This window comes from Motacilla alba, chromosome 4A (assembly GCF_015832195.1).
Source record: "Motacilla alba alba isolate MOTALB_02 chromosome 4A, Motacilla_alba_V1.0_pri, whole genome shotgun sequence".
Classification (NCBI taxonomy): Eukaryota; Metazoa; Chordata; class Aves; order Passeriformes; family Motacillidae; genus Motacilla; species Motacilla alba.
Window position 1 is genome coordinate 14,574,857 of NC_052045.1, and position 25,421 is coordinate 14,600,277.

The 25,421-nt window shown below is 51.5% G+C and overlaps 1 protein-coding gene across 3 annotated transcripts; it reads left to right on the forward strand.

Moving 5' to 3' along the window:
• The first annotated feature begins 1,631 nt into the window (after window positions 1-1,631).
• On the forward strand, window positions 1,632-24,508 carry ENOX2 (ecto-NOX disulfide-thiol exchanger 2). 3 transcript variants are annotated; one of them, XM_038164865.1, is made up of 15 exons: window positions 1,632-1,686; window positions 9,141-9,278; window positions 10,685-10,819; window positions 12,388-12,543; window positions 13,245-13,451; window positions 14,136-14,369; window positions 15,213-15,425; window positions 16,909-17,015; window positions 19,082-19,196; window positions 19,570-19,751; window positions 20,282-20,389; window positions 21,194-21,250; window positions 22,226-22,334; window positions 22,599-22,684; window positions 23,985-24,508. In XM_038164865.1, the coding sequence occupies exons 3-15, from the start codon at window positions 10,723-10,725 to the stop codon at window positions 24,114-24,116; spliced, it is 1,803 nt and encodes a 600-aa protein (XP_038020793.1). In that variant the 5' UTR covers window positions 1,632-1,686; window positions 9,141-9,278; window positions 10,685-10,722; the 3' UTR covers window positions 24,117-24,508. The 3 variants fall into 3 exon arrangements, with proteins under 3 accessions (XP_038020793.1, XP_038020792.1, XP_038020791.1); XM_038164864.1 differs by lacking the exon at window positions 1,632-1,686 and adding an exon at window positions 1,787-2,041 and having other exon boundaries at window positions 10,688-10,819; XM_038164863.1 differs by lacking the exon at window positions 1,632-1,686 and adding an exon at window positions 4,692-4,951.
• The last annotated feature ends 913 nt before the right edge of the window (window positions 24,509-25,421 follow it).

Sequence of the window (25,421 nt, forward strand, 5' to 3'; positions counted from 1 at the left end):
TTGTGCTGCGTGAGTCCATCAGTCCATCACTGAACTGGCCAGCCTGCAGGTCTGAGTGAGGAGCAGGAGCCCTGGCTGGGCAGGAGCCCATTCCAAGTGGGATCAGGGGCCAGGCAGCCTGCTCGGTGCCACAGACACTGCAGTGCCTTGGATGGGAGAGGGGACACCTCCAGACACACCTCCAGACGACACCAGAAGGGAGCCTACAAGAGAGATGGAGAATGTGGACTTTGAACAAGAGTCTAAAGTGATGGGACTAGGGAGAATAGCATCCTGCTTCCAGAGGGCAGGGATGGATGGGATATCGGGAAGGAATTGTTCCCTGGGAGGGTGGGCAGGCCCTGGCCCAGGGTGCCCAGAGCAGCTGTGGCTGTCCCTGGATCCCTGGAAGTGTCCAAGGCCTGGTTGGGACTTGGAGCAGCCTGGGACAGTGGAAGGTGCCCATGACAGAGGGTTGGAATGGGATGGGCTTTAAGTTCTAATTCAAACCATTCTGAGATTCTGTGACGCTGTGGACAAGCTGCAGATGGAAGCAGAACTCCCCCTGCAGTGGAGCATCCCTTTCTGGGCATCTCACGCTGGCACTGACCCCTCTCCTCCCTCTGCAAGCCAGGGCTGGAGAGGGCTCACAGGCTGGCACAGCTGGCGCTCCATCTCTGGACACATCTCCAGAGTAACTGGAGTAACCTGGGGTGGCAGCTGATCCTTGTGAGGCCAGGCCTGCTCCCATCCCTCATCCCAGAGAGCCCCTGCCGCAGTCCCGCTCCAGCCTGCGGTGACCGCGGCACCGAGCAGGGCGCAGGAGCGGCTGGACTGGGAGCACGGGGCGGCCACGGAGGGAGGGGGATGGAGCCATCCTGCTCCACACCGAGCCCGGCAAGGAGGGAGGGCGCCTGCCCCACTGCTGCCCCGCGCTGAATAAACGCCCTTGTGCCCGGCTGGTCTCTGCTCCGCTACCGGGGGCTCGGGGCGGCACCGGGGGCCGCTCTGCCCGAGGCCAGGACATAGCAGGGGCGCGGGGGGCGGGCACAGAACCGGGGCGGCGGAAAGGAGGGCAACAGCAGCGGGGCCGCGGCTGCGGGGCCGGCCCTGTCCCGGTGAGGTGTTCCCGGGGGGAAGTTCCTGCTGGGATGTTCCCGCTCCCGGTGGGCTGGTCCCGGTCGGTATGACCGGCCTCGGTAGGATGGTCCCGATCCTGGTGGGACGGTCCCGGTCCCGGTGGGATGTTACCAGTCCCGGGCGGGTGTGGCCGGTGCTGGGGGGATTGGCCCGGTCCCGGGGGGTGTGGCCAGTCCCGGTGGGTGTGGCCCGTCTCGGAGGGGTGCGGCCGGTCCCGGTGGGATGGTGTCCCGGTCCCGGGGGGTGTGGCCAGTCCCGGTGGGATGGTGTCCGGGTCCCGGGGGGTGTGGCCGGTCCCGGTGGGATGGTGTCCGGGTCCCGGGGGGTGTGGCCGGTCCCGGTGGGATGGTGTCCCGGTCCCGGGGGGTGTGGCCGGTCCCGGGGGGTGTGGCCGGTCTCGCCCCGCGCGCTCCCGCCCCGCCGGACGCCGTCACGTGCCCGTCACGGTGCGCGCGCAGCGCCCGCCCCGCCAATGGGCGCGCGCGGCGGGGGCGCGCGGGGCGGGGCGGGGCGTGCGGCGGAAGCGGCGGCGCGTGCGGGAGCGGCCGGGCCGGGCCGGGCCGGGCGGTGAGGTGAGTGCGGGGAGCGGGGGCGCGGACCGGAGCCGGCACCCTGACTGCGGGCAGCGGGGGCGGCCTCGCCCCGGCGGGAGAGGCCGAGCGGGGCTGGAGCCGGCCCGCAACGGGCGGCAGCCACGGCCGGGGCCGGAGCGCTCCCCTGCCGGGGCCCGGGCGTGCGGAGGCGCCGCTCCGCTCTCCATTGCCCTCAGGGCCGCTGCCCGACCGGCAGCGGGGCTCGCTGGGCAGGAGCGGCCTCCTCCGGCCCGGCCGAACCAGCCAGGGAGTTTTGTGGAGGGCCTGAACAGCCTCGCGGGAGCCGCCGGGACTTCGGGGAGACTGGCGGGGACACCTGCAGGGCTCCGGTCCGTCGGGGTGGTGGGGAGGCCGTGTGGGAAAGTTTATTCCGCATGGGAAGTGTCTGTGGCACTGTTTGGGTTCAGCGGTACTTAAAATCACTTCAAAAAGGAGATTAAAGTCATATCAGTAAAGATGGAGATTGTTACGGAAAGGTCGGGAGCACCGGGAGCAGCTGGGAAAGGGGCTCAGCCTGGAGAAAAGGAGGGACCTCAGGAGGGACCTTCTGGCTCTGCACAGCTCCCTGACAGGAGGGGCAGCCGCGGGGGTCGGGACCTTGTGCCATGTCGTGTTTGCTCAAGGTGAGAGGAAAAAGGCCTCAAGGTGTGCCAAGGTAGGTTCGGGTTAGGAATTTGTAACAATCGTTTCCCTAGCAGAGCGGTCAGGCCTTGGAATAAATCGCTCAGGGTGGAGGCACCACCTCTGAAAGTGTTCAAGAGGCATTTGGGGATGTGTTTTAGGGGTTATTGTGGTGTTGCTGGTGGGTCTGGGTGATCTTGAAGGTCTCTTTCTATCCCAAGATCCTGTGGAATTGGCACAAGGAGAGATTGGCTGCATATAAAGAAATTACTCTGGTGTTCCAAGCACGAGCAGTTCACAAAAGGGGTGGGGGGTGAAGGTGGCAGCAGCTTCCCCTGAGGTGGGATGCACCTGGCTGTGCTCTCTCTCCCCCGAGCCTCACGCTGTGCTGGGCTGTGCTGGGTCTGTGGTGCCACAGCAGATGGTCCGTGGGCAGCACAGGGAGCTTTGGGGACGCTCGTGCTGGTGCCTACAGCTGCTGTGGGCTGTAGCTCTCCCACAGCCCTGGACTCTAGCTCATATATGCACATACATGCATTTTTTTGGTTCCTTGAGCATTTATATTGAGCTTCTTTGGTTTGTGTGCTTCTTACTCTCTTATTTTCCTCTTATTTTGGTGCTGTGTGCTGTTCCCAGTAACATCCATCAATGTCGTGCTGCGTGGAGATGTTTTTGTTCTTTAGTGCCGTGTATTTGTTACACAAACAATAATCCTTGGGTAAGCTCCTCTTTAGTCTGCACTGTCCCTACCTCCCCTGTAGCTACATCAACTAGCCATTGTATTTTTCCACATTTTCTTGCAGAAAGTTGCAGCAGAGCTGTGAGACCCTGGGAAAGCATGGAGGTGACACAGGATAGGAGTTTTTCCCTCCAACTTGTGTTCCTTCTTACTCCAGCCATACTCCTCCTGTGCTGGAAGCCAAGGGGTTGGGTTCTCTGTTTCTTCAAGGCTTATTTGAGGAATTTTGAGGATCTAATTAAAAAGGCCCTTGAGCTGAGTTGTTGAAAGCTGTGTGGGAGCGGGGCTGAGGTCAGGTTTCTGTGTTGAAGGTCATGTGTTTGGAGCTCGTAGCAGGGATGAGGTTCAATCACCAAGTCACTGCAAAGATCAGGTGTTGCTACTGAGGTATTCTGTATACCTTCCAAAGATGGTGTGAGATTTCTCCCTTAATCCCCAACTTTTCTGCTGACATTATTTCAGTTCCAGCATGTCCATTCTATCCAGCTGCTCCACTCTCAGCCAGCAGTTCCTCATGCTGATGCTGGCTTTCCATGAGGCTCTCTTGCCCATCAGTCCAAGTTTTTGCACTGGGATTTCCTGATGATCCTGACTGCTGGCTTTACTGGAGGTTTTTTTGTGTCTTCCCCTTTTTTGTCCCCTCTTTCTTTTTTTTTTTCTTCTTCCCCCTTTTTTTCTTTCCTGGTAGCTCTGTGTAGTTAGTCCTGCATCCCCTTGCCCATCAGCTTTCTTCTCCTAGCTTTTCCAAAAGATATTTCTGCAAATAGGAGCCGTTGAGTGTTCAGAGGTGGCACTTGCTGGATGTTGCTCTCCAGGAGTGCTGAGGGAGTCTGGAAGGACAGAAGGGGATGGGACTGAGCTGCCTGCAGCTGCCTGCTCTGCACCCCCTGGAGCACGAGCAGCTCACCCCCTGGAAATGCCAGGGTTAGAATTCCTAGATGTGTGTGCAGAGGGAGGCTGGTTTGGCAGAGCCTTGTGAGCATCCTGAAAACATTTCATGGAGTATTTAATAATTTGGCGTGGTGGGCATGGCAGGCTTCACTGGTGGGAAGCACCGAGAGCCGTGTTAGATCGCTGCTGGTGACACACATGCACGTACACACATGCTGGTAAGGAGTTTTTTCCTTTGTTTTGGGTTACAGCATTGAGTGAAGAGCACAGCTTGTACAGGACTTGGTCAAATTCCCCTGTTTTTGCTGCTGTGGCTGTATTTTTGTGAAAACTCTGCAGGTTGGCATCCCTGACTGGGGTTGCTGACTGCTGCATTCTTGGGCACAAAGGAGGAAGGGGCTCTTTGTATGTCTTGGTTTTATAGAGCCCTGCTAGAATAATTAGCTGCCTGAAATTAATATATTTCTTTCAAATACGAGCTTCCAGAACCAAGGAAAGCGAGCCGTGTGCCTCTTACCATCAAGGATTACCAGGAATTAATCTTCCAGTGCAAAGGCCACTAATCTCGGGCATGCAAACAGGGTTTATTGAGCTGCGTGCCAGTGCTTAGAGCAGTGATGGATGAAATCCCTGGCAAATTCAGATGCTCTGGCTGTTAATTGCCTCCCCACCTGCTCATCCGCCTCCGTCCCCTGCATGCTGGAATCTGCCTATGGGTGTCAGGCACAGGAGATGGATGGTGACACGTGGAGCTGCTGGGTGCCAGCCCCGGGCCAGCTTGGGCTCTCACGCCTGGGCTGTCCTGCCTGCCCCGGGGCAGTTCTGCTGTCACTGGGTCCCAGCTTTCCTGTTGTGCTGGGAGCTGAGTGAGGGAGCTCAGCCTGGCACTCGGATTTTCAAACACAAAGCCAAGCTGGGAGCGAGGGAGCACTGTCTGAACTCCTGCCTTACCATGAGCATCTTGCCATGTTCCTCGTGCAGTTTGCAGGTAACACCGGGGGGTTCTGGGATTCCCTGCACGGCTCCTGCTGCCCTGCAGGATTATCTGGAGTTGACAGAAGTCACTGTCAAAATTGCGCTGCTCTCATCAGTGTGCCTGGCCAGCTCCTGGCTCAGACTGATGTTTAGGAAGCTCTACCAGTGATAATTGAGCCAGGAGTACGGTAGAGGAACGTGCACGAGCCCAGCAGTAGTTTTTGAACCTGGGAATTAGTTTCCAAAAGGAAATGATTGGGATCAAAATGTAACTTCAAAGCTTTGGTATCCCTCTCTTCTGCCTTCCCTGCTGGTCTCTTTTCTCTTGTGTTTTAATTGATTGCTGCAGATGTACTTCGGTGTCTTCTCAAGTTCATTTCTTGAGGGCTTAAAATGAGAACTGTGTAATCAATGGCAGGGTGTATCCCAGAATCCAGTTTATTCCCAAAAACACAGGCACCCTGCTCAGACTGAGCAGTGCTTATTCCCTAAATTTGCCGATGCTGGCTAAAGGTAAATCTGTATTTATAGTAAAGCCTGTGTCAGCCCATTTCTGGAGTTCCCCTGATGCTCAGTAAGAGAAGCCTAATACGTGTTCAGAGGAGCCCAGGGGACCCCAAAATGTCACCTGAGGGCTTCAGAGGGACCTGGGGCACCCCAAAGTATGACCCAGTGTAGCAGATTTACAGGTTATGGGGCACCCCAAAATACAACCATACAAGCACCAGCCTGCACCAGCTTTTTGAGTGTATCATTGACAGGCTTTTAGGTGTGGGAGAGTGTCAGAGTACCTGGTAATAGTTGTCATTTGAGTTTTGGGGCAGAGGTTATGTTCGTGCTGTTTATTAGCTGGCTGGATGGCAGGAAAGCTGTTCCAGTGCCTGGGCAGAGTGAGGCTGCAGTTGGAGCTTGTGGCTCCAGAGCAGTGCCAGGCTTATGGCAGAGCTCATGCCACCACTTGACTGAATGCTCCTGAACCCAGCAGGGAACATTTTGCCCAAATCCCAAGGTGGCAGCCCTGTGGCTGCTGTGCTGTTTGTAAGTGGTCCCAGGAGTGTTGCACAGGAGCTGCACAATCCTGTGTTTTGGTTGTGATTTCTATGTTTCCAGCTGTTGGTAATGGGAGTGAACTTAAAACAGGCTTTTCAGTTTGCCTCAGGGACTTTTTGGGGTTTTTTTTCCCCCTGGTCATTAAGGCAAATGGCCCAGCTCTGTTAGCAGGATTGGAAAACCAAGTCCTGTCCCGGGTCTGGCATGGGACCCAGTGAGGATGGATACTTCCCTTGATTTATGCCTGGAACATTGAGATCTTTCCTCTCTTCCCAGCCCCTTTCTGAAGCTGTGCAGGGGAAGCTGCAGCCATATTTAGCCCAGCACAGACCTGGATTGATCCCGGGACAGTGGGCTGTGCATTGTCAGTACTGCTTAGGCCAGTGGGAAGCTGTGGACTCTTCCCATCAGGCACAGCTCAGCACCTGTTTCCAGAGGGGAAAACCACCCACAAGGACCTGCTGTGCTGTGGGAGAGGCCTTGCTCAGAGTCGCCTTCTGCTCATCTTTCAGCATCCTCCCCTTCTTTCCTTGATCCATTTTTCTGCTGAGGAATCTTCTAGTTTTTATTTTTAAATGTTTAGTCACTGCATTATGGCAGTCCCTCATGTCTCACTCTTAAAAATGGACTCTTCTGAAAATCCCTGGAGATGGGAACAGGGAGATGAAGGGCACCCTGACACGTGTGCCACATATGGCTCTGGAAGTGCTGACACCAGTTCTGACACTTGCTGGAAACCCAGATTTTCTCCTCCCCCCTTACCTTCTGTGTAGCATTTCCCAGCAAATGCAGAAATCTTATTTTGGCCTTTCCAGGCTGGCTTACGACAGGAATAGTGAGCAAACCCCTGTGGTTTGCTTCTGTGCTGGTGCCTTCCCTCCTGAGCAGAGCAGCTTGGAATGGCCAAGGACACCTCGTTCTGGTTGGCACAAAGGACAGAGGGATGCTCCTGTTTGTGCCTCCTGGCTGTACTGGATTGAGCCTGTCAGCTTTTATCCTGCTCAGAGCCCAGGAGAGAGGATTTCCTGCATCTTCAGCTTTCTTCTGAGCCTGTTCTCTGTACCCAGTGGGGTGTGGCTGGAGCTTTGGCTGCTCGCTGAGATGACAGGAGAGAGGCAGGTGGGTCTGAAAGTTGGCTGCTGTCCACAGCATTTATCCTGTGTAGGGTGGCAAATCTAACATAATGAGGGGTTTCTTACTCCAGATTGTGTTGGGAATCTTCTCTCTGGCTTGGTTTAATTTTTGGAGCAAACTGCTGCTGGAGAGCAGCAAGCAAGGTCCCTTGCTTACGGCTTCCATCACCCCCTTTCCATACTGCCCTTTACTTTCCTGGGACATTTGCTTTTTCTCCATCCTGGTGAAGTGAGAGAAGCTTTCCCAAGGAGTTTTCTGCTCGATGTTTGTTGTTAGGTTCTGGTGGATGGTAGCTGGTCCTGTTTTGGTGAGCCCTGAGGACAAGGCTCCTGCTCCAGGTCACACGGGTGCCTCCACCCAGAGCCTTCCAGCTGATGGCTGCTTTGCTTCTGGCTGTCGGCTGGCCCTGGGGACATGTTGGGACATCTGAGATTCCTACTCAAACTGGGGCTGGAAATCCTTTGAGGGAGTGGTTGCCTGTGTTCCCCAGTGGGCTGGAAAGCAGTGGCTGGAGCAGTGTCCATTGGCATTCAGGTGCTGGTCAGTGCCAGGTGTCTCCACAGCGTTGTCTTCAGCCAGAGGAGGGTGTCTGTCCATGCTGGTGACACCAGTATCCGGCTGTTCCACTGCTTCTCTCCATCCTTCCCTATTCCCAAATGCAGGAAAACTCTTGTTCAAGTTCAATTTTGCCTTTTCCATCTCACAGATAATACTAACGTAAGCTTAGAACTGCTCCTTTTCTTTTCTCCTGCTGTCTTCCCTGTGCACGACCTCTCTATTTTTAACCTGCCACATTCAGATTTGTTTTCCTGAGCCCTCATGACCTCCATGATATTTTGACTTTGGAATCTTTAACACAGCATTGTAGGCATCCTGCGTGGCCGGGCGTGACTATTGTTGTTGCCAGCTGAATAGTCCTTGTTTTTTTGGCTGCTTCTTGCGTTCTCAGCTTTCAGAGGCTCGGAGAGGAGCCCGCCAGGCTCCCTGTACCCACTTGGCTATTTACAGCCAGACCCAGCAGCCGTGTTTCTTAAGTTCTTGGAATCCTCTGGAACAGAAATCACAACGCTGCAGAGGGGCTGGAGGAAGGTTCGGTACAAATGCCTTGGCCCATCAGTACCCTGGGGGGGGATAATTGTCATTGTTGCTGCTCTCAGTTCTGCTGATTTCCCTGGGAACACAGAGCACCTTAGAAATGTGGTTATTTTTATCACTTTATATGGGTCCACAAAAAAATATGTTTGTTTTTTTATTTTTTCCCCCTGTATTGGCTGTTCAGGGTGAATTTGCTGAGACAAAGATAAATCAAACTTGATATTTCAGTGCTCCTTCGGTCTTGCATTCCTGCAAGTGCTGACTGTGACAGAAGGTGGAGTGAGGAACTCAATGGTCAGTTCAGGACGCTGGCCCCATCCCTTCAGCCTGGAGGAAAGGAGGCTCGTGGGAAACCTTGCTCTCCACAGCTCCCTGGCAGGAGGGTGCAGCCCGGGGGGGGCCTGGAGCTCCCCTTTTTGGGACGTGCATCCCAGAGCCCCTTCCATGTCAATGACCAACAGCAGCTGTGTGGCAGACTCCTTGAACAAAAACTGCTACAGCATCTTCTCATTTTGAAGATGTCTCTCAATTGTGCCTTGTTTTTTGGTAGTAAATCACTCCAGGTGAATTCTCAACTGGTGAAACTTAAATAACTCTTATCAGTGTGTTCATGGACTGAAGAAATAGGGAAAAACTCTGTCCTTTGAGTCTCCAGGCTTGAAATGCTGCTCAGCCCAGGGAAGATGCCCCCCTGGCTTACACTGTCAGGCAGTTTGATTTGTGTGGGTGGTAGAATTGGTGCTGGTGAGTAATATTTTATTATGTAACATTCAGATCAGGCAGAGCTGGGGTTGGAAGTCAGAATTCCTTCAAGGCCTGGAGTGCTGCTTGAGCCCAGAACTGGGCATTTCTCTCACTACAGTGATCCAGAAGCATCACAAACCAGTTTAAGGCAAGTCCCTAAGTGTGCTTTTCTCTTTCAGGTTTAAACCACCTGTCCTTCGACCCTGCCAGCACCGAGTCCCTGGGGCTGGGCAGCGCCGCTGGCCCGCGGGTGTCGGACAGCCCGGCTGAGGATGGAAGCGGCCTGGGAAAGAGGAAGAGGAGCAGCATTCCCCCAGGTGAGCTGAGAGCAGCTCCACTGCTGGTACCAGCTCCACTGCTGGCAGGACTCCAGGGTTCCGTGAAGAGTGGCCTGGGTGCAGGGCTGTGGCTGTGCAGGGTGGGCAGGGGGAGCTGTGTGCTGCTGCTGCTGCAGCCCCACCTCTGTGCCTGGAGCCAGGCTTGGACCGTGGGGTCTCCCCAAGGAGTAGATAGTGATAGAACAGTGGGGAACGGCCTCCCACTGCCAGGGGGCAGCGATGGATGGGATATTGGGAGGGAATTGTTCCTGTGAGGGTGGGGAGGCCCTGGCACAGGGCGGCTGTGGCTGCTCTTTCCCTGGCAGTGTCCAAGGCCAGGCTGGGTGGGACTTGGAGCAGCCAGGGACAGTGGAAGGTGTCCCTGCCCATGGCAGGGGTTGGAATGGGATGGTTTTTCATGTCCCTTCCAACCCAGAGCCTTCTGTGATTCTCTGTACTTGTCCAAATAGATGAATTTTCCTAATTGAACGGAATCTCAAGATAAAAATCGTGACCTTAATTAAAAGCAGAGTAAGGCACCTCAGGCTGAATGACTGGAGACATTCACGTTTAAGATAATGTCATAAAAACAAAGTGTTAAAAGAACAGTTTGATTTTGTAATGTCAGATCAAGGAATCTTGCAAGGAAAACTTCCTAGATGCCAGCTTCAGGATTTCTCACAGGACATTGGGAAAATAAGGAACACAGAATAATGTCTGCAGATTATATTGTGGCTGAAATCTGCAATCCCACCAGTGGGAAATGTGGCACCTGCTTGTGCCGTGGAGGTGGGATGTTACAGCATGGACTGAGCAGTCTGTGGGAATGAGGTGGGAACTTCCCTAGGGAGGTTCCAGGCGCAGAAGGGAAGGATGAGGCTGCACCTGAGGCAGAAGGAAGGTGATGTGCAAAGCCCTCGGCTGCAGAAAGAGATGGTGAAATGCAGCTGTTCCCTGGAGAGTTAAAAATCCTTGAAGGAGAATCAGGGACTTAACAGCACAGTTCAAGGATGGTTTTGATGAGCTGACAGAGCACTTCCAGTGACAGTGGGAGGATCCTGCTGGGACAGCTCCCTTCAGTTCAGTGCAGTCTGACAGTTTATACCTGCTGGATGTGTCTTTTGTTCCTGAATCTCTTGTGAGGAATCAGTGTCTCCTTACCTTTAATCAGTGCTCCTTCAAGGCCCCTTAGAGCTGTTAATTGCAGTGGATGAACCATAACTGAGGTGCTTTAAGGTATTCTCCAGGTCCCAGCTGCTCCAGAGGCACAGCACTGGTGGGGTTTTTTTACTGGCTCTTCCCTGAGAGTGGGTTTAGCTCTGGTTTTGGGTGCTTACACTGCAGAGTCTCACTGGGCAGAGCTGAGATCTGCTCTAAGCCCTTAATCACTTTTATGTTCCTCTCAGCAGATGGTGGCAGAAATCTGAGCCTGGACTCCATTCTGATGGGATTGCCAATGTCCGACCCGACTGCCTGGGCCACCGCCATGAACAACCTGGGCATGGCTCCCATGGGCATGACAGGACAGCCCCTCCTGCCTGGTGAGCTGAGCCTGTCACAGCTCTTTGGGAACAGCCTGCTGCGCTGTGGCTGGGTAGACACCCAGCACGTACACACTGAGCTGTGTTTGAAATGCATTCATGCTGCAAGTGATTTATTTAGAGACCTGACTTGAGAGCAGATGAGGATACATATATTTTAATGCAAATAATAGTTTTTGTGGGGTACCCCTAGGTATCCTGCAGTGGTGCAGGAGGAGGATGATGCCACACAGAGGTCAGGAAACCAGTGATATCCAGGAGCATGTTACTCTAAACTGAACTGCAATGGCTGGTAAGGAAGGGAGGAAGATCAAGGGGAAAGCAACAGGGTAGCAAAATGAATATGGCAGAAATTAATGGAGAATTCTGCTCCAGAAATGATGATCTTGTGGTGTGAAATACATGTGCATGGCTGAGTCATCTTGTTCTGGATGAAAGAGCTCCTGCAGGAACGGAGCTGAGTTGTGCCTGATTTCCCAGCAGTGCAGGATGCTGGACATCAAAGTCCTGAATGGAACTGACTGTTCCAGTGCTTTGCTGCACTAAGAAGGATGCTTTCCCTGCCATAAGACCTGCCCGCTCACCTGGGGAGGGAATGTCTGTGTTGGCAGACAGCACATCCTTCTCTCCTCCAGTTTGAACAGCCCCAACTCTCTCCACAGTAATAGAGTTCTCTCCTGTCCCTAAGGCCTTGTTTCACATTTGGCTTTGCTGTGGAGATGCTGTTTCTGTGTCATTCTCCTGCTGACATTCTTCCATGAAGGAAAAATCAACACTAGCCTATCCCATGGATAAGGATACAATTCCCGTGTACTCCTACATCCATGTTTCACAGTTGGAACAAGAAGGTTTCTTGTCCCTTCCTCCAAAAACGCCAGTTGGTGGCAGAGGATTGGCCTCAGATCTGTGTTTTTGCTGCGACTGTGTTTCAAAATACTGAGGAAATGGCAGGTTCTTAGCTGCTGGAATTGCTGCACTTGTCTGCTTGGTGAGATGATGCCCTAAAGCCCAGAACCATTTAGATTGGAAAAGACCTCCACATCGAGTCCAACCTGTGACTGATCCTCACCTTGTCAACAGCCCAGAGCACTGAGTGCCACATCCTTGGATACCTCCAGGGATGGGGACTCCACTCCTTCTAATGCCTGGCAACCTTTTCGATGTACAAATTCTTCCTGATGCCCTTAAGCCTCTGTCACAACTGTCTGTGCTGCTGAACTACTTAATACAACCAAACTGGGTCAGGTTTTCCACTGTTTCCATATGTCACGGGTGTCTTTTTATGACAAACTTCTGTGGGAAGGGTTGGACCCTAGATGGGAGCCAGTGTCTACAGAGGAGAGAAGGAAGTGATTTATTTTAACGGAGAAAAGTTACTTGACTGTGGCAATGAGCAATGAAATAGTTTTAAAACATTATTTTAAGGGCACAGATCTAAAGTTTGATGTTGGCATGCTCCTGATTTTCACCGGCACGCGTGGGAGTGTTCCCCGTTTGCTGTCAGAGCTCACAGTCACTGTATGACTCTGCCCCCCACGCTTGACTCCCTTATTCTCTCCCCCATTTAGATTTTGATCCTGCTCTTGGAATGATGACTGGAATCCCTCCAATCAACCCCATGATGCCAGGCCTGGGGATTGTCCCACCTCCCATCCCTCCGGACATGCCGGCTGTGAAGGAGATCATCCACTGCAAGAGCTGCACTCTCTTCCCACCTAACCCACGTAACTGTCTGCTTGTGCTTTGTCTCTATAGGGTATCCCTGTGTTTATGTTTATATAAACCCTGGTGTGTGTGAGAAAAGGGCCATTCCTGGGGCTCACTGCTGGCAAGAGGGTGACAGAGCAACAGGAAAAACCTGTTCTTGTTTGCCATTTCCAGAAATAGCCTTTTCAGCTGCTACATTGATAAGGTCTTGGGAAGAAGCCATTCCAGTCACTGAGTGTTTGAAGTCCTCATGGTTCGATTCTTGTGTGCAGTGTGAGGTGTAGCTCAAGCACACAAGTCTGGAGTGTGTGCAGTTGCAGCACAAAGAATCCCCTGAGTATGTTTTTTATGTGTTATGTACATTAGGGCAGTTTTTTAAGCTGTGATTTTGTAGCACCTTCCATGATGAAGTTGGGAGCTCCTGGTGCTGTGTGTGTTCTCTGACAGCAGCTTAGTGAACCTCCTGCACTCAGGAGAGTGTTTGGAGGGCTCCAGACTCTCAAGATCTTCTTTTTGCAAACATGCTGGTGAATGTGCTTATTTTTATCTAGCGCCTCAGCAGTGCTATGGATCCACTCTGTAAATCTGAGTGTGCCATAGCCAGGTGTGTGTTGGGAGGAAGCCAGGAAGGTGTTGTCATCTCTCAGGAGAGAGGAGCAGGTGGAAGGAATGTGTGCTGGCAACTCAAAACCTGACCTGCTCTGCTTTCTCTCTTCAGATCTTCCCCCTCCAGCCACAAGAGAGAGGCCCCCAGGGTGCAAGACAGTGTTTGTTGGAGGCCTGCCGGAAAACGGGACGGAGCAGATCATCATGGAGGTGTTTGAGCAGTGTGGGGAGGTCATAGCTATCCGCAAGAGCAAGAAGAACTTCTGCCACATCCGCTTTGCTGAAGAGTTCATGGTGGACAAGGCACTTTACCTGTCTGGTGGGTGTGTTTTGCTCAGAGGGAAGCTTAAAATTCTGGGACAGAGCTGTGGTGGTGTGTTATAGGCAGAGCAATAGAATTGGGGCTGTGTCAGTTTGATGCTGTGTCAGTTTGCCTTCTGCTGCCATTGCATTTCTGCTTAAATAGATGAAAACAGCTCTTGAGAGGAAAGGCAGCAATGCTTTGTCACTTGAAAATGTTTACAAAACACTGGGCTGAGGTGCAGAGTCTATTTCCATCTTAAATGGATAAGTGTCCAGCTAATTCTGTACATAGTGCCTAAAAAAAATGGACATTTGCTCCTAATTTGCTGACTGGTGCGCTGGACTTAATTGGCTGGTTGGCTTGCCCTGGTGGGGTTTTAGCTGGCTGGTTGGCTTGCCCTGGTGGGGTTTTAGCTGGCTGGTTGGCTTGCCCTGGTGGGGTTTTAGCTGGCTGGTTGGCTTGCCCTGGTGGGGTTTTAGCTGGCTGGTTGGCTTGCCCTGGTGGGGTTTTAGCTGGCTGGTTGGCTTGTCCAGTGGGATTTTAGTTGGCTGGTTGGCTTGTCCTTGTGGGGCTTTAGCTGGCTGGTTGGCTTGCCCTAGTGGGGCTTTCTTTTCCTGTCAGCCGAACCCTCCTGCCTCTTTTAGCCATGGGAGCCTCAGGTAAGTCCCCTATCCTACTGACCACCCTCCCTCCTGCCAGGCTACCGCATCCGGCTGGGCTCCAGCACGGACAAGAAGGACACGGGGCGGCTGCACGTGGACTTTGCGCAGGCACGGGATGACCTGTACGAGTGGGAGTGCAAGCAGCGCATGCTGGCGCGGGAGGAGCGGCACCGGCGCCGCCTGGCCGAGGAGCGCTTCCGCCCGCCCTCCCCGCCCCCCGTCGTCCACTACTCCGACCACGAGTGCAGCGTGGTGGCCGAGAAGCTGAAAGGTGAGAGGGGCTGGACGGGCAGAGCTCTGTTTTCTCCAGGGGTCAGCACACAGCAGCTCTGCCGCCATCTTCCTTCTTTAGTCAAAAAACTCCCCGCGCTTGAATCATATTTGTGGAATCTCAGGATGGAGAGAACCTGGAGGGTCACCTGGCCTGACCTTTCTTGGCAGAAGCATGGTCTAGATGAGATGGCCCAACACTGCCCAGCCCAGTCTTGAAAGCCTCTGGTACTCGGGAGTCCAGCACTTCCACAATGCTGCTGTTGTGAAAAGTTGTCCCCGGGAGTACCCGTTCCCCCTCATCCTTTCCACGTGACTCTCTTGTAAAAGAGGAGTTTCCATCTTCATAGCCCTCCCCAGGACACAGTGGCGAGGTCTCCCTTAAATCTTGTTTTCCCAAGGCTGAACAAACCTGTTGAGTGCAGGAAACTTGTGCAATTCAGTACAAGTTTCTTCCACATAATTTTGGTTATGGGTGGAAGGACTAATGTAAGACCTTCTTGGAAGCCTGAGATTCATGAGTGATCTGATGATTTTGGAGCTGGAGATCATTTCCTTTCACAAAAGGGTCCATCTCAGTAGATGTGACATATTCCAGTAAGTTTCTAGTGCTTGTTCCTCCTCTTGCTGCACCTCAGCAGGTGATTTGCTCATCAGCTTGGTGCTGGACTTGCCTTCCTTTGTACAGCTACATATTCAGATCCTTCCCTGCTTCCAGGAGTTGTGATGAGTTCACCTGAAGGATGCTGACCTTCGAAGGAGCAGTTCAGCTCCAAGGAAAGGACCTGAAAGCTGCCCAGGCCACCCCAGAGCTGTGGTGAAAAGTTGTCCTTTCTTCCTGCAGATGACACCAAGTTCTCGGAAGCCATCCAGACCTTGCTGACCTGGATAGAACGCGGGGAAGTGAACAGGAGAACTGCTAACAACTTCTACTCCATGATCCAGTCGGCCAACAGCCACATACGCAGGCTCGTCAATGAGAAGGCGGCTCACGAGAAGGAGATGGAAGAAGCTAAAGAGAAGTTCAAACTGGCTCTCTCAGGGATCCTGGTGCAGTGTGAGTAGTGTCTCCAAGCTGGATGTTGGTTGTCTGGTGTAGGGAAGACTCTTCATTTCCAGAGTCTGGAGAGGCCCCACTAAAAGGGCTCTGGGAAAAGAAGTGGCAGTTGTTTCAGTGCAGCTCCGGCTGCTTTGGAATCGCATGGCACTAACCTGGCAAAAATCCCTTGTGGTACTTTTTACTGGAGTAAGAGTCCACATCGGGGGGCAGGAGAGAATGAATTCTGAATTTGTTTCCTCTTACTTATCGTCTGTTATTAGTTCTGTCATCTTTTCAACCCCTCCTGTGCACAGACAAGGTAAGTTCCTGGGAATCTGGTGCCTCAGCGAAGTGTGCAGGATTTGTTCGCAAAAGGTAGGAGCAGCAGAGTGCTTCCAACACCCTGTTGCAGACCTGGGGAATTTCAAATCCCAGTACTTCATAAAACCAGGAAATCAAGGAAGAGTCATGGACTGTATTAATTCCAGGATGTGATTTGTAATAGTTCCTCAGACTATTCATTGCCTCTTACACATCCTTGCTTTAGTAAATCTGAATATTTTTAGTTCGTTACAAGTATCTTCTCCACAATTGTACTAATTCTCTTTGAGCCCCTTGCCTAGCTTTTGAACATTTTTAACTTTTGGGTTTGTATCTAGTAATTTTAGCTGTTACTTGATTTTGAAAAATTATTCTTTTCCTTTAAATTCTGTTAATGGTAAAAGCTACGGGCACACGGTCCGGAGGGACATACAATGAGCACTGCAGAGTAAGTAGTAATAGAGACTAGTGTGTAACTGCACTCTCTGAAACGAAGATTGCTATCTCAGCCACTCTTAGGTTACTCTAAGGAGCAGGGAGATGTGTTTATTCTGTGAGAATTATAGGTACTACATCACAAGCATAGGAAAAATCAAGTGGATGTGCTTTGTGCTGTGGGTGAGCTCTCAGCCAAGGAGAAACACTTCGTGTATTCCAAATCCTCTAAATTTCTAGAGAAGCAGGAGGAATAAATCCCAGGACCCAGAATAGCTGATGGCTGGTGTCTTTGCTTTGGTCCTGGTCGTTTTCTGTATCTCACATGGGCTGTGGCACTGTCCACAGGCCAACTCATGATTGTAGCTCATCACCCCATTTCAGAGGTGAGTCCTGCCCCTCTGGACTTACACTCCCAGCCAGCCTCACACAGTGTATTTGGATATTTTTCAGCACCCGTGCTGCCTTTTTTTCCACATGTCCTGCCTTTTTCCCAGCTGAGAGCAGAGCTCATGTCCCAGTTGGTCGTTGCTCTGTGAGCATTTGGCACTGGCCTGGTGAAGCCCACAAGGCTCTTTCCAGACACTGAGCCCCCTCCCTGAGTGTAGCGTCAGCACAGTGCAGTGTTATGAGAAAAGGGGAGCCAAACCACCTGCCTGATTCCACTTTTTTACTCCTTTACTCCTCTTGTTCGCCCTCTCTGGATGCTATTCGGGCCCGATTTGCTGCTGATTTGCCACTCCAGTCGAGCAGATAGTGGCCGTGTACCATTCTGCCTCCAAACAAAAGGCTTGGGACCATTTCACGAAAGCTCAGCGTAAGAACATCAGCGTGTGGTGCAAACAAGCAGAGGTTGGTAATCTTTTCTTGTGTTAGATCCTCCAGCACGGTCTCTTGCTTGTCAGGATGTTGATGTTCAGTTTGCGCCATGCTCGCATGGATAACAACACCTTCCTTCACAGTGTGAGGTGGGAATCACTCAGGAGGCTCTTGTGGTACAGGTAATAAATTTTCTCTTGGTATTTGTGTCACCAGTGGCAATACATGGACACCTGTCTGCTGGTGGAAGTTGTGCACAATAATAGTCATAATAATGATAATAAATGTTGATTTTCCTGCTGATTTTAATATTAAAGCAAAAAGGATTTCTAGAGAGATTAAAAAAAAAACAGCATCTCTAAGTTTCATCCAGAATCTTTTATCACATTTTATGTGATACTTCAATCTTGAGGTGGAAATAATTGCAGATGAGCAGCCTGGAAAGCTTGAGGGGGGATGTTCTCATGTTTGTGTATTTATCCCATGAAGTGACATGATGAAATGTGTGGTTTAAAGATGGTGATCAGAAAGGAACTGATGGAAGAATGCTTGTCACTCCCACTGCTCTTCTTGCAGGAGGAAGAATAGTTCTTAGTCCAGTAAGATTTAATAAAATCAGATAGGAGAGTCAGGCAAAATGTCAGAAATAAGGAAGCTAAGGTAAAGAAAGGGTGTTTGTTGGAAGGTGATGGGTGGGGAGATGTTTGTCCTGGGGGCTGTGATGAGATCCATGCTGCCACCTTGGGGGTGCAGGGCCTTGCACTTGGCCTTGTTGAGTCTCATGAGGTATTATCCCACTCCTCCACCCTGTCCTGCTCCCTTTGGCTGTCATTCCTTACCCCTAGTGTAAATCTTCCTGTGGTTCTGGATTTGTCTGGGATATTGAGTTCTACTACAAACTTGGAAAGCAAGTCTATCCCAGCAAAGCCAGGAGATGTCTTTCACCTTTAAGATTATTTAACATCCAGAGTGAATTTCAGCAAAGCTGAGAGGCTGCTGATCCATGATCACCGCAGGCCAGGGACATGCAGGCCTGGGATCCCTGTGGGCTGGAGGTATCCTGGCCTGTGATTCCTGTGGATTGGGGTGTCCAGGCCACCTTCCTGCAAAGCTGCAGCCTGGGAAGGCTCTGGATCTGGCCCAGCCAGGGCCCTGCTGTACCAAGCAGGTGGTTAATCCTCCACCATGCTGGAATACTCTAAATGCCCACATTGTCCTGGGAAGTTTCCAGGTGTGATCTCCCCATGAGACTGTACCTATGGGACTTTCCAGATCCCACTGAGTCAAACCTTTGTAGCAGCTAAAAGAGGAGCCAAGGTTTCTTTTGCACCTGAGAAGCCAAGTGCTGATTCAGATTCACTCTTAGCCCAGTGCTCCTGTTCTTCCCTGCCTTCTGATTGCTGGCTGTGGCTGGGGTGGGAGCTCTTTCTCCAGTTGGAGCTGTCTTTTGTTCCAAGGTAAGTTCTCCCAGTAGGAAGAGGCTGTGAGACCACTGGTGAGGACTCTTTCAGGAGCACTTCAGCTGCCAGGCTCAGTTTTCTGCTCTCCCTCGGCTTAGGGACTGCTCTTAAAGGAAGGTGGAAGCCACGAGATGCAGCTTCTTGGTACACATTTTGGCAGATAGTTATATATTTATAAAAATGCTGCTAGTATAGGGTACATTTTTAGGTGTAATTTAAAATGTCTCTTACCTCATTGTAAGTATCAGATGCTGGTTAAAGGGTCTCTCAGCCTTTTGGGGTCACCTTGAGGAGGTCCCTGTCCATGCAGGCGTACAGCTGTAGCTTGGTTTGCTCTGTCCCAGCTCAGGTTGGGATTTTGGCTCCAGAGAATTAGGGCTGACTCCAGTTCCTCATGGTTTGCACAGCAAGGCTGAGCTGCCTCATCACAAGAGCAGAAGGGAGATGGAAGAGTCTGTAATCCCAGGAGCTCTGACAGAGTGACTTGTGCTGGATATTGCCCTTGATCTAATAATCTGTGCCAGTTTTTAAGTCATGTCCTGGAGTTGTTTTTTGCAGACTTAGATTTCAGGAATTTTTCATTCAGCCAACCTGTTCCTCAAAATCTGTATTGAAACCCTCTCTGCTTCTGAACCCCAGGAGATCCGTAACATCCACAATGATGAGCTGATGGGCATTCGGAGAGAGGAGGAGATGGAAATGTCTGATGAAGAAATAGAAAACCCAGCAGAGATGAAAGAAACGGAAGAGTCAGGTAAAATCCCTTTTTACAGCTAATAACGTGCTTCTCTTCAGTGGTGTCTTTCTGGCAGTGGGAAGCCATTCCCCTTGTCCTGTCAGTCCATCCTTTGTCCAAAGTTCCTCTCCCGCTCTCTTGAGCCCCTTTAGGCCCTGGAAGGGGCCCTGAGGTCTCCCTGGATCAGTCTCTTCTCCAGGCTGGACAGCCCCAGCTCTCCCAGCCTGGCTGCAGAGCAGAGGGGCTCCAGCCCTGTGATATCCCAAACAGCTGGAGCCATTCCTTTGTGTGCTCAGGATCTGTATCCTGAGCTGCTGAGCCTGTGTGCAGGGTGGGGAGAGCAGCCAGGGGTTCCTTGCTGTCCCTGGTTTGATTGCTGTGCTGTCCCCAGCGCTGGTGTCGCAGGTGGAGGCGCTGAAGGAGGAGAACGACAGCCTGCGCTGGCAGCTGGACGCCTATCGCAACGAGGTGGAGCTGCTCAAGCAGGAGCAGGGCAAGGCCTCCAGGGATGAGGACACCACCAAGGAGCAGCAGATGAAGCTCCTCCAGCAGGCTCTGCAGGGCATGCAGAAGGTGGGCCTGGAATTTTTCATAGCTGGGGCTGTGCTGCAGGGGAAGGAGGCTGGAATGGGTGGCAGAAACACTTGGAAAAACACTCTAGATTTTAGCAGGATCCAAACTGGCAGGGGGGAGCAACTTTGTTGTGTCCAGTGTTGCTTAAAAAAACCCCAAAGAAAATATTGGTACTGGGGATTGTGTATGAGCTGATAAGTCCCATGGAAGCAATCCATAGTTGAAGGATTCCTGGTGTGCTCGTTACTGTGACTTCCAAAGTACCAAGTCTGTCCATAACCAGCTGAGTTAGGAAGTGGGAAATCCCATCCATTGGGGATGGAATTACTGCCCCATGTTTACACAAGTGTGCTTTTTTTCTATGCTAATAGGAAAAGGTGTTTCTAAGGTGGATCCTTCTTTTATGCTTCATCTCGTAGTGGTTCTGGATGTGATCTGTCTGGTCTTCGTGGAAAAGCCCTTCTAAATTTTATGGTCTTTGAACAATAGGAGGTGGAAGGCAGGTTAAGAGTTTATCTTTTCCCTTCCAGCATCTTTTGAAAGTCCAAGAGGAGTACAAAAAAAGAGAAGCTGAGTTGGAAAAAGTGAAAGAAGACAAACTTAAAATAGAAACATTACTAGAAAACCTGAAGGAGCAGGTATGTGCCATGCAGGTCTTCCTTGTGCAGTCCTCACCTTTGTGGTGAAGGACATCTGTCCTGCGCTCCTGGTGAGAATGCCCAGCCCTGGTTTTGGGCAGTTGTCCTTGGAAAGTGAGGAAAAATTACTTCTCAAATTGCAGGATGTCTGTCAGGAATGGACCTGCAGTTGCTTCATGTACCTGTGAGACAATCTCAGCAGCTGTATAAATAAAATACATTTTATTTATAAAATGACAGTCACTGAATAGTGTACAGTGGTATCACAGCTGGAACAGGGTTTTCTGCAGCGTGAGCTTTTAAAAGACAAGGAACAAGGTCTCAGTTATCAGACACTGATATTTACAACTGTGGTTTGGGAGCATGTTTTTATCTGGCCTCCTTAAAACACTTCGGAACTGGAATTTTTTGTGAGTGTTTTGATATTTTTATTCTTGCTGGGTTTATTCCCAACAAAAACCCATGCAGAATTCCAGACAGAAATCCATAGTTCTGCTTCTCAGGTTTGATCCCCTCTGATTTGATTGTGGATCTGACTCTTCACTTGCTGGGTTCTTTCCTCTATAGCACAGGCACAAAAGAAGCATGAGGCAGCGCTTCCCCCTTGGCCCACAAAGCCAGATACTGGGTTTATCTCATTTTCCATCTTTAGTCCCACTTTTTTGTGCCAGTAGCTAGGGAAGATAATGCCTTTCTACTAACTAAAAATGGTTTTGTGTATTCCAGTAATCATCAGAGCAGGATCTTCAAAACAAAAATAACAGATTATCATCAGTAATCTTTCCTTTCTTTGCCCATATATAGCAGAGCATGGCAGATGAAGAGGACAAGGAGGGAGATGCAGCTGACTGCCAAGGGAATGTAAGTCCAAGAGCTGCTGCTCTGGGATAGCGGAAGGTGTCCCTGCCTGTTGCAGGGGGTGGAACGGGGTGGGCTTTAAGGTCCCTTCCAGCCCAGTCCATCCCATGATTCTGTGATCTTCAGGAGCAGGCAGGCTGTGGGTTTGCAGTGCAGCTGCTGGGCTGCAGTCCCTGGATCAGCTTCCACAGGGGAGCGCTGCTCTTTCTCCTCTAGAAGCAAATGTGGAAGCTCAGGCCATTTGGGCACAGCCTCAGCCCTGCGAGCTGAGAACTGCACTGGTGTAAGAATTTGAGCAAACCCAGGGGACCATTCAGTTCTATCTTGGTCGCTGGCCTCCCTCCAGCCCATCTCACTGGTCACTGGAAGCTGTTCCCGATTATAGCTGTCCACAGCTCTCAGGCCACTGGAATTCCACATAAAACTAGGGAACAAAAGCAAGTTCTGCTTTTAGTGCAGCCACTGTCTTTGCGTTGTTGTGTTTATGTCAGGGGTAATAAATTATGCCCAATTCTGTTTTAATTCAGTACCACAAACTCAAGGGACAGTCTGATCCTAAGCCCTGTGCAGCCCCATGGCACTTGATGAATGACTTTGTGTCAGTGTGGGCATTTGAAAAATAAACCTCTGCAGCCTAATCAGTCATGGCAAGGCCACGGTCTGGTTTGTATTTTGTTGTTTAAAGCAAGGCCCTTCTGGAGCAGATGTCATGTCAGGGAGCAGGCTGGTGCAGGGTGTGTGGTGGCATCTGCTGAACTTCATGACCTTTTCATTTCACTTGGTGGATGACACCCAGCACCACGGACACAGCTGTGCTTTGCTGGGAGCATTTGTGAAAATAAACTTCAGATACAGCAGTGATGGATGCAGTGACTCAGAAAACCAGGAAAGCACCCCTGCACGCTCTCTGGAGTGTGCCCAAGCCAGTCCCTGCTGTGCCAGGTTGTCTGGAACGTGTCCTGTGGGTTTGTTTTGCAGGAGAGCAGCACGTCCAGAGTTTGTGCCTGCAGCCAGGAGAAAGAATGTCCAGTGGAGAAGACCTTGAGCAACAGCCCTGTGAAATCTGAACGAGAAGTTCTCTTAGTTGGTGAGTTCTGCTGGGTCGGTGGTGATTCCAGAGACCTGAGCTGGGGGGACCTGCTTCAAGGTGACCTTGCACTCCTCCTGCCCACCTCTGGCTTCTTTGGTTATCCCAAGGGAGGTGGGAGTCCTGGAATTGAGGAAAACCTTGAGCTTTGCTGGGGTCAGGATGTGACCTTGTGACCCCTGGCTGCCTGCAGGGGCACAGGGCTGGTGTTCCCAGCTGGCTTTTGTCTCGTGACAATGACCTTTGGGGTGTTCCTTTCCCCAGGGATAATTTCAACGTTTCTCCATGTGCATCCCTTTGGAGCCAGCATTGAGTACATCTGCTCCTACCTGCAGCGCCTGGACAGCAAGGTGGGTGTGGGACAGGCCGGGCTGGACAGTGGCCTGGGCTCGACTCCCTGCAGAAATCTGCTGGAAGAGAATGAGGGATGGGTGCATTTCAGGATGACAGGATGGTTTGTGGTGGGAGGGACCCCAAAGCCCATCCAGTTCCATGCCCTGGCAGGGACACTTGCCACTATCCCAGCTTTGGGGTTCACCACTAACCGTGTCCCCAAGCAGTCCCGTGTCCTGTGGCTTTGTGCTCCTTTTCAGAGTAAATGGGAGCAACGGTGCAAAGGCTTCTGGAAGGAATTACATCTCATTCCTTTCTTTAGGAAGGAATTACATCTCATTCTCCTTTATTCTGGACTCCAGCTGTCTTCCTTAAAGAGCCCCAGGGACAGGAGGCCCCACAGTCATGGGAATCCTGTCTTGGGATTGGAACTTATCCAGCTGCTTGTGTATATAAATGAGTGTTTAGTTTGCCCTTTCCTAAGAAAACGTGGCCGCCTGGCCTTGCTCACTCCAGCCTTATAAAGACAGAGTTAATAATTTTATCTCCTCATTCTAGCTTGGAATTTGTCTGTGGGGCCACCAGCTGCCTTTATTTTGGTTTGGAGCTCCTATAAAACTGCCATCATAGCACTCAGCTGCCTTCTGGAACTTCCTCTTTGGTATCCACAGTGCACAGAAGGGCTTCTGGGAGCTTCTGCTTGGGAGAACCCCTGCGCAGAGCCCACCCTTTAACCTGTGCTATGGCATCAGTCTCCTCGTGTTCACTCACACTTAGGCCTATTCCCACCGTCCTTTGTGTTCCTTCTGAGCTCTTCTGTCTCCTCCTTGACTCTTGCAGGAGCTCAGATTAGTTTGGGATGTTATTTTTAACCCTGAGCAGATCTTTGGGTCTGAGGTGAGGCAGGAGGAGGGGGAGTACTTGGAAGTACAACCTGATTTCTTGAAGCTGCCAACAGGAGAGGAAGGGGAATATCTTTCCCGTGTTCCCTGTCCATCATTCTCACCAAGAAGATCAGCAGAGAGCACAAAAATTAAGATCCGAGGTGGTTTGGAGCCATGGAAGAGCCCTTCAGAAGTTGCTTGTAGCCCTGAGTGTGGCTTGGCAGGACCTTGGGCTCACCTCAGGTTCCTTCTGTGCAGTGGTGCAACCCCAGTCTTAGCTCTTGTCACAGCTCCTGGTGTCCCAGCACTATCCCCAGGAGTTCAGGGAAAGCCTGGATGAACTTCAGCCGTGTAACTGTTTGAGTTTGAGTTATCACCAGCCATCAGGGCTTCCATCTTGCCTTTCAGTCCTGTTTTCTTTGTGTTCCCCCAGATCTGCACGGCAGAGGTGGAAGTTCTCATGACACGACTGCAGAACACGTTCCGGCAGGAGCTGAGCGGGGTTGGGGCCAGCCTGGAGAAGAGGTGGAAGTTTTGTGGCTTTGATGGGTTGAAAATGACTTGAGCTTTGACTTAACACTGCAAACAGTGGGATGTGGATGCTGAGAAAACCTGGGATGCTCCTTCCTCTGTTCCTGATGATTCCCTCACACCATGGCCTCGGGGTACAAAGTGTAAGAGTGAAACCAAGTCCAGAGCAGCACGGGAAGAACCTCCAAGTTCTGCAGCTGCTTTGATCAGTTATTTGTTATTGGGCAAGTGCTGTTCAATATATTTGGGGAAAAAAGCTCCTGCCTGACCCTTTGAAGCACAGCGTGTTGACTCTGTGTTCTGCCAATGTTGTATGTGCTTGCGTGCCCAAATTCCTTCTCCTCAACCTTCCTTCTGCTAGGAACGGCCACAGACTGTCCTGAAGCAACAACAAAGGGGCTTCTTCTGGTTTCTAGATCACCAAAAGGGGAAAAAATGGCATTTTTTAGATATTTCTATGAGTAAAAACCAAGGTATGTTTAAACAGAAGATTTAGATGCGTCAGGGGCCTCTGAGCCAAGGAATTGTTTCTTTTTTTGCTGTTCTCTCTGTTAACAGTGAAGCTGAGGTGGGGGCAGAGGGGGATTCTGGCAGTGCCACTCATGCTCTGGGTCAGTCTGTACAGAATCTTTTACAGGGGAAGGGTGTTTAATTTTCTGGGGATGTGGGTGGAGCAGAGCGACACCAGCCTGGCTTTTGGTGATTTTTACCAGCCAGTTCCTTCAACTACTTTGCTTTGGAGACCAAGCTCAAGCAGCACAGACTTCTGCTCCTGATCCTTCCTAGCTCTGTTCTTCATGTTCCCCGTGCATGCCATGCTCTTGCCCAGCTGTGCAGAGGTGCAGGGTAGCACAGCTCAGCCCATCCCAGCCTGCCTGGAGCCCTCTGGATCCTCCTGCCTGCAGCAGCCTCACGTTCCCAGCCTGGTGTCACCTGCAGAGCTCTCAGTCACCCCATGCAGTATTCCTGTTCTGCTAGGCATCCCAGTGTGCTCCCAGCACGGCAGCTGGCACAGTTCCAGCCCCTCCTGTTCGTTCCCCATGCCCCAGGTGTTGGTGCCCTTCACTTGGGCTGTTGATCCCACCTCATCTTTGGGGGAGAAGCCCCAGTTCATGTGCTCCTGTTCTCAGGCATTTCCCGCACGTGTGACACGTCCCCAGCCCTGGTGTCATCCTGCTAGGTGCTTCCTGCTTGGCCCTGTGCCATGGCCAAGGTAGTGCCCAGGTGAGTACAGGGACATTTCTGGTGTGTTCTGTGTACCTGGCACAGAGACCTGATGGTGTGTGAACCAATTCCTCGTCCAAAACCCCAAAATTCCACTGGTGACATCAGGCTTGGA

Coding starts and splice junctions, on each gene's coding strand:
- ENOX2 (XM_038164863.1), top strand. CDS start 4,930: ATGTTCCTCGTGCAGTTTGCAG. Junction 14,370..15,212: donor GGTGGCCGAGAAGCTGAAAG/GTGAGAGGGGCT, acceptor TTCTTCCTGCAG/ATGACACCAAGTTCTCGGAA. Junction 21,251..22,225: donor CAGCTGACTGCCAAGGGAAT/GTAAGTCCAAGA, acceptor TTTGTTTTGCAG/GAGAGCAGCACGTCCAGAGT.